Source organism: Bos indicus x Bos taurus, chromosome 23 (assembly GCF_003369695.1).
Source record: "Bos indicus x Bos taurus breed Angus x Brahman F1 hybrid chromosome 23, Bos_hybrid_MaternalHap_v2.0, whole genome shotgun sequence".
Lineage (NCBI taxonomy): Eukaryota > Metazoa > Chordata > Mammalia > Artiodactyla > Bovidae > Bos > Bos indicus x Bos taurus.
This window is the reverse complement of record NC_040098.1, coordinates 17,415,456-17,429,603: the sequence shown is the minus strand read 5'-3', so window position 1 is coordinate 17,429,603 and position 14,148 is coordinate 17,415,456. Positions and strand designations below refer to the sequence as shown.

The 14,148-nt window shown below is 36.9% G+C and overlaps 1 protein-coding gene across 7 annotated transcripts in view; it reads right to left on the bottom strand.

Moving 5' to 3' along the window:
- The window catches only part of UBR2 (ubiquitin protein ligase E3 component n-recognin 2), a 108,406-nt gene that overhangs the window by 22,593 nt on the left and 71,665 nt on the right, over positions 1–14,148 (bottom strand). For 6 of the 7 annotated variants that reach the window (XM_027525095.1, XM_027525096.1, XM_027525099.1 and 3 more), the window contains 12 exons: positions 13,030–13,154; positions 11,098–11,150; positions 9,488–9,590; positions 8,456–8,504; positions 7,883–8,037; positions 5,505–5,607; positions 4,795–4,904; positions 4,608–4,688; positions 4,139–4,317; positions 3,204–3,403; positions 993–1,086; positions 50–211 (listed from right to left, as the gene is read on the bottom strand). In XM_027525095.1, the coding sequence (XP_027380896.1) occupies positions 50–211; positions 993–1,086; positions 3,204–3,403; positions 4,139–4,317; positions 4,608–4,688; positions 4,795–4,904; positions 5,505–5,607; positions 7,883–8,037; positions 8,456–8,504; positions 9,488–9,590; positions 11,098–11,150; positions 13,030–13,154 (1,414 nt within the window). Of the gene's footprint in view, positions 1–49; positions 212–992; positions 1,087–3,203; positions 3,404–4,138; positions 4,318–4,607; positions 4,689–4,794; positions 4,905–5,504; positions 5,608–7,882; positions 8,038–8,455; positions 8,505–9,487; positions 9,591–11,097; positions 11,151–13,029; positions 13,155–14,148 lie in introns of those variants that run through there. The other variant, XM_027525100.1, reaches the window with a different exon arrangement.

Genomic DNA, 14,148 nt, shown 5'->3' with positions numbered 1-14,148 from the left:
TAAAGGAAACTACTTCTTTGATACAAAGGTTTTATGAACCAAAACTTACCCATGAAAAACATTTCTTGGAGGAAGCAGCAGAGGAATAACAGTATTACTCAAGCATTCACAAAGGGGACAAAGGAATTCTCCATTTTCTACATCATAGCTTGTATGTAAGCGTAATCTCTGTTGCCTTCGCTGTTCTTTAGCTTGAACGGAATCAAAATACCTTCACAATTAGAAAACATGAGGTATCAAAAACAATGGTAATTTTTTTTTAATTTTTTTTTTTAAATGAGAGCCACAAGCTTCAACATTTTGTTTCCACAAAACATCTAAAAATTAAAATTTTAAAATGACCTCAATTATTTTTAAAAGTGATACTTTAATTTTAAGTTGTAGTAATTAGCAAACAGTCATTCACCAAGTAGCATATTTCTTGGCCCTAGTGCTCTGTGGTTATTCCCGCAGGGCTAGTGCTACTTACTAGGGGTGGTTCAGTACAACTCAATGAGCAGAGTACCAGAATAACGGCACTTCTGCTGCTGCAGAAGCATAGAAAGCACCAAAACAGAGTAAGTTTGAAGTTATTCCATATTAGCTCAGGGAGCCATGACAATCTTGAGAGGTAACTAGGCAAGTGCTAGCATCTTCAGAATCAAGAGTTGTTCACCTTGGACCCGAAGAAAGACATTCTTCTCAGGTTTATACCACTGTAAAAATCCTTTTCTTCATCCAGTCTGTTAGATTTCCCATATTAAAAAATACAGACCCCTAAATTAAAAATTATATTTGATATACTATGAAGTTTCTAAGTCACTCCTTTAAATGCACTGACAAAGCAAATTAATTTTAATTGTTATCTGTTAGGCAGTAATAATGGAGTCTTTTTTTCTTCCAATGTGTTTAGTTTTCTCCCCTTTTTCTAGAATGGAATTTCCTTTATTAAAAAATTAAATTTTGAGTCTTTGGGTAAGCTTCTCTTGACTAATATTAAGAATATAAATTACCTTTGCCAACAGTGTGCATGCATAATATGCCCACAGCTACCAGTATGTATTCCACAAGACAGATCAGGGTGCATGAATAATGGATCATAATTTTCTGCATTATAAAACAAACAGAAAACATAAGAGAAAACTCAAGCATTTAATATTCCTATAACAAATGTACAACGTTAAATTGTGAAATCCTTACTAAGAGCTTGTAAACTTCAAATGAAATGCTAGTTTATTCCTTTGAGATACCAGTAATTTATGCAAGACCCTAGATTATTTAGAATACAGGACTCTCTAATTTTCATTACCCTGAGCAAATTAGTGAAACTTCCTTGAACTGTGAACTGAAACTGGAATCCTGTTGTTGTTTAGTCGCTCAGTTTTGTCTGACTCTCAGCTATGTCTGACTCTGCGACCCTATGGACTATAGCCCCCTGTAGGCTTCTCTGTCCATGGCATTTTCCAGGCAAGAATACTGGAGTGGGTTGTTGTTTTCTTCTCCAGGGAATTCTGTACTTAAGTACATCTAATTTTTTGAACACATCACGTTTTCAGGGCACTGAGAGACTCCTATTTCCCACAAATGATGGAGCTGTCTTTAATGCCTTCAGGGCAGCTGGGTCACAATGATCTCGAACGAAAAATATGTCCTGGCAGTAGTGGGGCGGTCCCTAGAGGATATTCTGCTTAAGGACACTCATGCAGAGAAGAGCCACAATTACTGTACGAGTCATAGGTGCAGCCAAGTACCAGGACAGTAGCCCAGTCCAGAGCAGGGAAAAAGGGCAATTCACAGTCTTCTGTTCTGGCACTAATTTTTATATTCAAAGGAGATGAAAAATGAAGACAAACATAAATTGGCTAGCTGACTTCTTTGGGAATTCTTGGAATTCTCTACATTAGTTAGCATAATTTTAGAAATTCTCTAACAGTAAAATTACTCATTTCAATTTGCTTTATATAATAGAATAGTGCAAATTTCACAGCATAAAGAAATCTTTAATGATCTAAACTGTGAAAGCCTTAAAAAAAATCCACTTATAGCCAGTCAGTTTTCCTAAGCAGGTAACAAACTAAATACAGGTGATAACTTTATCTTCAGCCTAGAATGAAATTTGTAAACCATCTGGTACAAATGATCATTTCTTAAGATGAAGCAGACCAATCTTTCTTAACAAGGGGGCTTGAGAGCCACACTCTGAAGACTTCCCATGTAGGGAAAAGGCAATTTTACCAGTGAGCTCTCAAACTTCCTTCTAGTAATACAGTGTGAAAGGCACTGGCTAAACAAGTGCCTTGGAAATTAAGACAGCTCCTGCTCTCACGACGTTTACTGGTATCACTGAGGCACATGCACATATAAACAAATAGAAGAGTAGAAACATCAAAGTATCTATGGTGGACACAAGGTGTAGCCCAGATGCCCCTGCAGGAATGAATGACTTACTCCATCAGCTGTTAAAAGGGAGCACTCAACTATTATCCCTCTTTAAGAGACTTTGCTCAGGGTCACACTGCTTTGCTCAAGGTCACACCTCTTTCCAGAGGCAGCCCACAACCAGTTTATTATCAGTGTCAGGGTATAAAAAACCCACCCCCTTACCCCAACTCAGGACAGCTTTGAGCTCTATCTAGCTCCAGAGCGCCTATGGGGTTGGCTAAGGTCTTCTGGGAACTGTACCACACAGCTCAACTTCTCCCTCTGGCCAAACCTGCTTCCTTCCCCTCCATTCCATAGATACTGATTCCAAGACTCCTGAAGAATGTCCTGCACTACACGGTAGTCTCTATCTCAATAATCTAAATGAGAATCTGGCTCAAGGACTGCTTCTCACAAGGCTTACTCATCAGGATTACACCCTGGAACCATCCATGAGAAAAAATAATTATTGTTATTTCAGTGTGTCAACTAATTATTGGAACTTTACAAGTCTGAAGAATGGGAAAGACTGTTAAGTACCAAAGTATGTTAATGTTCTATCACAAAGGACAGCTTTCCTTCGAATCCCTGCTATTTGTCAGCTGTGTACTTCAGGCATAATACTTAACCCACTGGAATGTTTCTGCATTTGCCAAGTGAGGAATTCCCACCCAAGTTACCTGCCCAAGATACCAGCAAGCCTAGAGAGTTATCATCAGATTAATAAAATCTCTGTATGTCACTTACCATACTAAGTGGCACTCACTATTAATAGGCCAGTTGAGGACATAGCTATGACTTACCTGGATCCTGAATGAATTTACTTCTGTCTTTTGATAACACAGTTGATCTCTGCACAAATGCTGCCAGGACCATTGCCTTGCTTTCTGCATTCACCTCTTGCTCTTCCTGACACAATATACAGGTGACACACTGTCTCTGTTCAGGGACCCGAGTCTGTGCTGGGCCCAATGCTGTAAGAGTCATATCTGAAACCACAGGGCTGCAATAAAAAGGTTATGAGAATAATTAATGAGCCTAAGAAGTTTCTATAGAATCACAGAACAGTAGATTTTAGGTATGTACATATTTAAAACACAGTTTTGATGACTTGAGAGACAGTCTTTCATATGTATCAAAATTATCTCCTTCAGTTCTCACAGCAATCCAATATATAACACAGAAGCCAGATGCTAAGTTAACAGAGCCTAGTGCACTCATTCATTTATGAATGTCAAGGGTTTTTTGAATAACTTACATTTTAAGTATACACAGGAATTATTCTATCTATAATCAGAGACATGCTCATAATTATATGCTAATTAGCTCAGATTTCTAAGAGTAAATCCTCCAACTACAAGGCCACACAATTTTTCTATCAACTCTTCTAAATTACTCTAGGATTAAGTGTACTTATAAAGAAAAAAGGGGCTTCCCCAGTGACTCAGCAGTAAAGAATCTCCTTGCCTTGCAAGAGACACAGGAGATGTAGGTTTGATCCCTAGGTTGGGAAGATTCCCTGGAGAAGGAAATGGCAACCCACTCCAGTATTCTTGTCTGAAGAATCCCATGGAGAGAGGAGCCTGGCGGGCTACATAGTCCATGGGGTCACAGAGTCAGACACGACTGAAGCGACTTAGCACACACACATGCATGCAAAAAAAGGAAAAAAACCCAAACATCTCCCTCAATTGAGAACCCCTGGTCAAGCGTTTCAAAAACTGTGATTAATTTTTACCCATTATCAAGTACAGCAGAGACAGAGGAATCCAGTTCTAACGTCTGCTGAAAGAGTTCTTTGTTCTCATCAATAAAGTGCCGCTGCATCTCAGACATCTGAGCCATGATCTTCTCTCTGCGTAATCTGGCAATCTCAGCTTTTCTCTTCCTCTCAGCTTTGTCTTTGTCTCTCGAACTCTGAAATTACACTTCATTTAATTAGACCACTAGAGGCTAAATGCACATGTTTCCCCCAAAAGAGAAATATTTTTATTGTAAATACTAATTAGATTTTTAATCAACTTAACATGCTAAAGAAAAAAAAAAGGCAGTCCAAAAGATTGCTACAAAAATAAACAAACAGTGCCACAACTTCTTTGGATTTACATGTTTGTGAATAATATCAACTACCAACTTACTGCAGATACATTTAATTGCTTAAAGTGACCTTGCCACAACTTTTCAGTATTACACTTTACATCTTTTACCTCTTCCATTATGGTTCCTTCTGTCTCTGCCACAGGACTGGTGGATGAACTCTCCCTTAACTTCTTAATAGCATTAAAAGTCTATGAAAAAAAGTATCAGTTACTCTGAAGCTATGAAACATTATAAAATTTAAAGATAAACATTTAATATTTTTCACAAAAAGCAGAGTGATTTAGGAAACTTTACCTTTAATATCCACTTAATCATATCTTTGTGGACTTCTAGGTAGGGAGCATTCTGCAGTGTTTCCAGCATAGCTAGTATACTAGGTGAGTTGTTTGGAGCCTCACCAGGTTCTAAGGTGGAAGAAAAAATGGGCATGTGAATAATAGTTAAGACTTCATAGTGCTTGCTGCTGCTGCTGCTAAGTCGCTTCAGTCGTGTCCAACTCTGTGCAACCCCATAGACAGCAGCCTACCAGGCTCCCCCATCCCTGGGGTTCTCCAGGCAATAGTGCTTACTACCAGGCAAAAGAAGATAAAATGAAATTGCTTATAATATCGGCCCATCATTTGATTACAGCTCTTTTAGAAATTTTCAATACTTCTCAAAATGTGACATATTTGTATTTCACAAACAAGCTGTTAACAACTAGAATGCTTTCATCATTCAAAAACTGACGTCTTACACCATATGATTATTCTAAGATAACCTCTAGCAAAATTCAATAAAAACCCAGCTGAAAGGTCTACCTGAGATTTTACAAGTCTAGGAAAATGAATTAGATCTGATAAGTACACAGGCTCTGATAAAATACACAGGTAAATACAGATAACCTCAGAAAATTGGATTCAATATAATCTACTTCAAACCTGTATGATCAAATAAAAGAGGTTATACTACACTTAAAAAATCACTGATATGTTGAGTTAGTTTAGTAGAAGTTGTATACATACTCGATATCTTCTGTGTGAAGGTAAATGTTATGACATGCTCCTCCATGACATTCTCTAAATGCTGTTTTTCTTCTTGTAGTGCCATTCCAATTAAATGTAATACCTAAAATACAAGTACATAATTTTGTAAGAAAAAACAAATAATAATCCACTACTGAAAAAAGAGAAATCAAACTATTAAAGATTAAGTATAGTAAAAAAATAATTCAAAGTACTAATTTTTATTAAATCCAAACTCTAAAGTTCATTTTCTAATAAAGATTTCCAAGCAAGGAAACAAAAATTTCTATTTTAGCTAGGAAGAAAATTCAATTGCAAATTCTTAAGGTAAGTTAAAATTACTAACAGCTGTGACTAGCAATTCATATAATTTTCAGTTTTATTCCATCCCTACTGCTGCTGCTAAGTCACTTCAGTTGTGTCCGACTCTGTGCGACCAGGCTCCCCCAGCCCTGGGATTCTCCAGGCAAGAACACTGGAGTGGGTTGCCATTTCCTTCTCCAATATTCCATCCCTACACTACAGTCTTAAAAACCACTGATTCTAAGGATCAGTGGTCAAATAATTAGACCTGAAAGCATCGATCACATAATTATCTAATCTATAATACTAGTTTAGTTTTTCTAAGGACTAAAAATCATCTCAGAAAGAGACATACTTTTATCTCTAATGCCACATCATTTATAAAGATGTTCAGCATACCTATGAAAAATTCATTGCTAGACTTCTAAGAATATAACTACACTGAATCTGTCTGATCTTTATTGTTCTTTACCCTTCTCCCCAATTTTTGAAGGAGATACGTGTGTGGTGTCTCTGTACCTTTCCCTATACATAGGGCTGCTGTGATTGTCAAAATACTTAGAAGAACATTGGTGTGAATGACGTAAAGCCAATGTATACATAAGATAAATGATGTTCATTCCTCTTTTCTCCATCGTTTCCCACAAATCTTTTGCTCATATAATACTGATCGTCTCCAGTACACCACAACTCCATGCTTTTACATTTTATTATTTTTAATTTCTGTAATCTAATTTTATTTTTTAGTTTAAACTTTTTATTATTGGGGTATAGCCAATTAACAATACTGTGATAGTTTCCGGAGAAGGCAATGGCACCCCACTCCAGTACTCTTGCCTGGAAAATCCCATGGGTGGAGGAGCCTGGTAGGCTGCAGTCCATGGGGTCGTGAAGAGTCGGACACAACTGAGCGACCTCACTTTCACTTTTCACTTTCATGCATTGGAGAAGGAAATGGCAACCCACTCCAGTGTTCTTGCCTGGAGACTCCCAGGGACGGGGGAGCCTGGTGGGCTGCCGTCTACAGGGTCGCACAGAGTCGGACACGACTGAACGGACTCAGCAGCAGCAGTAATAGTTTTAGGTGAACAGTGAAGGGACTCAGCCATACACACATGTATCCATTCTCTCCCAAAATGCCCTCCCATCCAGCCATGCTTTCACATTTTTAAGTGTATGTTTATAAACAGGAGGGGAGTATACATATGCAAATATCTTAGCCAGTGGGATACTTGAGGCTGCTGAGACAATGGGAAACAGTAGCTTTGAAGCAAGGCTCACCATCTGAATTCTGCCTTTGCTATTTTGAAGCTACATGCCTTTAGGGAGTTCCTCTAAGCCTAACTTCATCATTTTTAAAATGGGAAAAAACATTAGCTTCCCACTAGAGTTTTGAGGCTTACCAGTATGGTACATAAAAGTGCCTGGCAAGAATAGGCTAATTCTATTAACTGAGTATTATTATTATCTTTCTTTCTAGTTGAGTAACATGGACCAGTTAATTGACTCTCACTGAACCCTGCCTTCCTCATCTATACAGAAGAAAAACTATCTACTATCTACATAGGGGTATTATGTGAATTTAGTGAGATAATAATTTATGAATGACTTACATTCATTAAAGCTATAAAGTAAAATACAAACAAAAGGTTCTGAACTTGCCACTAATTAGCTATAGGACCATAGGTACCTGACTTTCAATTTCTTCAATTGCAAAATTAAGTATTAATGAACTCACAAGTTTTTAAAGAGAATTAAGTAAAAAACAAATGTAAAGATAACACATTATACAAATATCAGAGTACTGTATAAACAAAGACAGATCAGGACCAGTCAGTGAGAGGCAGATCTGCCAACAAGAGCAGGGTAATCACAAACACGTGGTGTAAAAACATCTGCCAAGCTCTCGTTTTTATCCTTAGACACAAAAATAGAAATAAAATACTTTATTTCAAAGTAAGATAACACTACATTTTAACTGAAGTGTCCCATGTACAGATATTGAAAGACTATTTTGTACTTTGGTTTCTACTACAAAACCACTGAAATATAAATAATAATGTCTTCAAACTTACCCTTTGCAGCATGGACTCAGACCAGATATGTCCACTATGTTCTACAGTCCACTGCAACACTGTCCTCATGATTAACAACATGACATCTGACTGCAAAATGTTAACCAGACTTGCAAACAGAGGGCAGAATGGGGGCAAAACTGGAGGCGGAAGTGCTGAAAATAAAGATATTACTGGCTTCTTTTGTAGAACATGCTTTAAACCAAACCAAAGCAAAAAAACTATGACCTTATTACATACTTTTGATAGCCTTCAAAGAATATTTGCATCTTAAAGCTATATTTTACCTTCTCAGATCAGTTAAATGCATAAAAGTAGCTCCGTAAATAGCAGTAGTATAAAAGAATGTCTTCCTTTTCCCTAGAAATATCTGAAGATCTGAGATAAAACTGAGATAAACTCAGAGGTGACTCAGTACAAGACTACGTCTATACTAGCCCTTTAAATGTTCATTCATTCAGAAAGCTTACATTTAAATCTTTCACTTCACTAAGGATCATTATCATAGTCTATACAAAACAACCTTTAACAATTAAGAGACTGACATGAGATTTTGGGAAAGATTAAAAATACCTGTATCTTCTTTATTTTGTCTTTTCAATTTCCGTTGAGCTTCCTCTGCCTAATAAAAATGAATTAATTTGGACACAGAATAAGTAATAGGAAACAATATCCGAAACTACTGATATAAGTTAATCTTTCTCATACTAACTTCTGATTTTAGGAAATTTCTATCCTTAATTTTGTCATCACCCTGAAACTGATATCAAGGTTAATTTCCCCTTCCACTAAGAGAATCCCCCAGGTGGATTCTTTCTTGGTTTAAAATTCAGGGGAAACATGTATCAACCAAAGTCAAAAAATTATTTAGGTTTGAGCTCTATATCATGTATCAAAAATGAATAAACACTGCTATATATAAAACAGATAACCAACAAGGACCTACTACATAGCACAGGGAACTATAATCAATATTTTATAATAACCTATAAGGGAAAAGTATCTGAAAAACTACATATTATATAAAGACTGAATCACTGTATTGTATACCTGAAACTAACATAACATTGTAAATCAACTATACTTCAAAAAAAAAAACCAACCAACCAACTAGGAAACAAAAGCTTCATGCTTAAGTTTCGTTTAATGCCATTTATTCCAAACTTATTTTTAAGAGTAAACTGCTAAAAGGCAAAATTTAACTAGTTAAATTCCATAAGTCACCATGGGAAAACATAATGTTAAGCACTAGCAATTCCGAAATGAGTGTAAAACAGGTTAACTGATTACCATAAGGTTGATGATTTGTCTTCAAAAGCCAATAAAATACATACAATTCGATATGTGTAGGTACGTGTATAATTATATAGATCTCTTTTATGTATGCACAAAGTACTAAGGGGAAAACCCCATATGTTAAGTGGTGGTATTATAGGTAATCTGTACTTTCTTCTTTATACCTTTTCATATTTTCCGAATTTCCTACAATAAAAATGTGTCCTTTTTCAATCTGTGTGAAAAGCAGTAAAAGTTGTTTAGGAAAAAACAAAAACAAAAAAACTCCAAGCAACCCTTTCCCAATATACTTTTAATTTTCCCAATTACCTTGGATTGCTCTGCCCTTGAAAAGTGATAGAAATACAAATTGAACTCTTTGGCACACTCTGGTTTCAGTTCATACATGCCTCGTCCTGTTAATCCAGGTTTCCTTTGGGGAAGAAAAAAATTCTTAAATCTCATATACTGGACTTCCTTTGTGGTCCAGTGGTTAAGAATCTGCCTGCCAATGCACGGGACATGGGTTTGATCCCTGATCTGGGAAGATTCCACATACCACCAGGCAACTAAGTTTGTGTGCTGTTACTACTGAAGCCATGCTCTAGAGCCTGTGCTTCACAAGAAAAGCTACCACAGTAAGAAGCCTATACAACTAGAGAGAGCCCATGCATAGCAATGAAGACCCATGGCAGCCAAAAATTTAAAAAAAAATAATAATTTAAAGATCTCATAACCTGCTGGTGAGCATAAGCTGGAACTGCTTTCTGTGGATTCATTTGGGAATCTATATCCAAAGCTTTATGTACATCCATTTTTATCTAGCATGTCCACCGTGGATTTATTCTAACTGGACACGGGAATGTGACGGTCATTGTAGTGACAGCAATTTGAAGTCTAACAATAAGGGACAGGTAACACACATTACGCCATCTCCAAACAATCGAAAACTATTAAAAGTGATGTTAACTTCTATATTTTGACATGTAAAGATGTCTATGAAAAGTTCTACCAAGTGAAAAAAGCAGGTGTAATTTGGGTTGAGAGAATTTTTTTAAAATAATTTATTTATATTTATTTTGGCTGTGCTGGGTCTTTGCTGCTACATGGGCTTTCCCTGGTTGCAGAGAGCAGGGGCTACTCTTGGTTGCGGTGTACAGGCTTCTTCTTGCAGTGGTTTCTCTTATTGCAGAACAGCGGCTCTAGGTGCATGGCTTCAGTAGCTGCTGCACTTGGGCTCCAGACCACAGCAGTTGTGATCTAATGTGGGCTCAGCAGTTGTGGCACATGGGCTTAGCTGTTCCATGGCATGTGGGATCTTCTTTGATCAGGGATTGAACCCAGCCTTCCTGCATTGGTAGGTGGATTCTTTACCACTGAGCCACCTGGGAAGTCCCTGAGAGTCTCTTTTCTAGTCTTTTTTTTTTTATACTTCCCCAAAAAACATGTATTGTTTTTAAAATCAATAGAAATAAAGACACTGTCATTGAAGTGAGGAGCAAAGAAAAAGCAGGATTAAGAAACTGCCTCAACAACCTTAAGGGGAAACTAGTTTACTGACTGGCTGACACACTAGACACCAAGGAAAGCATGACTCGGAGGCTGACCCACCGCTTAGGCGGCACATACAAATGGAAGCAAAGGAAGCACAATGCATGCCCTTAAGATCAGGTTAATTTCAGCTATTTGAAACTATCAGCTATGAACACCTATTTTGAATACAATTGAAAATTCTCATATATCTACTGTAAGTTGCTAAATAGGGCTAGATCATAAAAGAGAAATGTCAGTGAGAAATCTAGTTCAGAATTACAAGTCTGAAAATGGTTGTCACTCTCTGAAAACAACAATTTTATTCTTACTTCCATCAAAGGAAACACTCTAAGAAAAATTAATGTATAAAATCAAATCAAATGTGAAAAAATAGAAAATAAACTCACTTGAAATGGGCAACTGCTTCAATCACACTCTCCATGCCAGTCTCCTTGTTCTCCTAAAGGTACAGGAAATAAATGTGTTTTATGTTAATAACAGTATCTGCTAGCAGTCTGAGCATTGTGCTTTTATCTCATTAAGCTTCATAAAGAAATTGTATAAAGTGAATATACTACTATCTCAGTTTCTACAGATGAAGATTCCATAGGAAACATGATTAATATGCAGTTGGGGAAATTTACTTGGTAAGCTAACATTCATTCAGATTGATACAATTAAAAACAAGTCACCATATGAAATCAAGGTGACAGCTTTCAAAAGGAATGAAATAAAATCACAAAGTATACATAACATTTAAACAAAATTTATATCTTTGTAATATTTTCTGAAATAGCTATACTAATTTCTTATCTATCTTCATTAAAACAGCATTTTCCAAATCATATCTTATTTGTGACAAGATGTTAACAGGACTTGTGTGAATAAAAGAATTCTCTGGTCAAAAATGTTTGGTAGATATAGATGCCATCACTTTGTACAAGGTATTTGCATTTTTCAAATGCTGTTTAAATTTCTTCCTATTCTAACATCTAAGTGAAACTATAATTGTTCCCTCATTTCCTGCATTAAAAAGTACCTGCATACACAACTAGAAATGGAAATGGCAAAAGTAGCCCATTAACAGAGACCTAAAAAAAAGTACATGTAATTTTTATTCTGGATACTTAGTGATATTAAAAATTATTATTTTTTTAGGTGTGATAACTAGCAAATGCACAGGTGTTTTTCTAAAAGCTTGTAACTTTTGGATCAACCTTGGCACTCCTGACATTTGGATTAGATAGGTCATTATTGTGAGAGTCTGTCCTGTACTGTAGGATGTTAAGAGTATCCTGGCCTCTGTTGAATGGATGCCAGGAACACACACACTCAGGCCTGAGTAGTGACACTGTCAAATGGTCCCCTCCCGGGGTGGGGGGTGCCAAAAGTGTCCCTGGGTGAGAACCACTATTTTAGATACATACAATTCTATTTATAGATGAAATGGTAAATCTGGTATTCTCCACAAAATAACCCAGTGAGGGTGTACAGATTAGTGGTTAGAGTAGAAATAAGACTGGTCATCTGGTGAAACTGGCGATGGGTTCATTATACTATGTTCTCTATTCCTATAGATGTTTGAAATAAGTTTGAAATAAGACAAAGTTTAAGATAAGTATTACAACTCCACAATGTTTAAATCCCAGAAGAATGAAAATTAAGGTTCAGAGTTCTAATCTATGTTTCAAATATGGGAAAACATTGTGAAAAACCTTTCCCAACTGTAATTGGGGTTTCTGAAAAGCCCCAGGGCTGAAAAATAGGTGGCATGGGACCTTAAGATTCTAGGAGGAAAAATAGCTACAACTGATCTACGAATGCCCATATGAATGTTAATTTACATTCACTAAAATGAGAGGAATGGCTTAGCAGAGTCTTTGGATGCTTTAGAAGGAAAAAACTCTAGCAAACTTTAGTTTATTCAACATAGCTGAGTAGGTATTTCTAGGTTATAAAGCGTTATCTCTATCCATCACAACTTTGTATTAAACATCCTATCAACAATTCTTCTTTAATGGATATGTAAATTCCGTTCTAAGGAACACGTTTTCTTTTACTCAGTAGCCTTATCTCTTTCAAGGCTTCGCTATGAAGGATTCTATTTCTTTGCTGCTTTCCACTCCTAGTACCAGTATTTTCTTTTTCTATTTATTTCTAATAAGAGTGACTAGAGTTATACATGTGCTAGCACTGTAGTTTTTACAACTGTGGAGAAGGTATACAGAAGTCAGTCTATACACACACTAGACGGACAGTTAAAGGTTAAATGTTTCCATATATTTATGGAAGGGTTTATGGAAGGATTTCCATGTATTTTTTAAAATGTAGGTACTTACATCTTCAGGTAAAGACTTTACCAATTCACTATGAGCCATAGGTTTGATGCTCAACTGATGGATAATCTCTCGTTTAATCTCATCTGTAGCATTAACCTGTCCAACTCCAGGACTAAATCTCTCTCCTGTCAACAATGAATAAGTACATATATACACACTTAACAATCATAATATTTGTAAGCAACACATATTTATAATTCATGAAACACAATATATTTTTCTTTCTGTACATTGGAAAAGCAATGACTGGTCAGGCAATAAAGCAGGGTGAAAGCAGCTCCCAGTCATCTTTTTGAGCCTCTGACAAAGCAGGTGAGTGTAGTCCTTAGCCATGGAGAGAGAACTCTGGTTGCTGTTTTCAAAGAATGAGATCAGAAGGTGGGAAGGGACTAGCAACAGAGCTGTACCAGCAGCCTAGGAAATTGCTTTCAAGTCATCTGCCATGTGGTAGGAGGAAGGGAGCCCTCCTTTGCCCTTTGATCTAGTGGCAAATAAGGTATCACCTTCTGAGATCTCCTTCTTTGGTATTACATCCTGACAGCAGCCAGGATTCTTTGCTCCAGGACTGTTGAGAGTCTGAAACAATACGGGAAGAGGGAGAAAGTAAAGCACACAACAGGAAAGATGGAGGCGACGGGACTGAAAATATAGATAGTGAGAACACTTGCGCACCACAAAGCCATGGGCAGAAACACAGCTAAGATATAAAGTAACAATAAATAGCTCCTAAATATCCTATTCTTATTTGCTAAATTCTCCTGTCCCGTTTTATTCCTAACTCACAATTTTCCAGTTTATCCTGCGTTAGCAGTTGTCCTCTTCCCTTCTTCCAAAGCACTGCAGTGCTATTACTCTCATCATTACAGTAACCAGAGGGGAAAACAAAAATATATACTCTAATCTCCTTCCCCTAAAACTGAGTAACTGTTCAAACAGAAGAAACAGTTCAGATTCTAAACTACTTGCTACCACAAAATTCAATACAGGACTTCCCTGGTGATCCAGTGGTTAAGAATCTGCCTGCCAATGCAGGGGACATGGGTTCAGTTCCTAGCCTGGGAAGATTCCATGTGCTGTGGGGCAACTAAGCCCATGCGCTACAACTACGGTGCTCTGCAA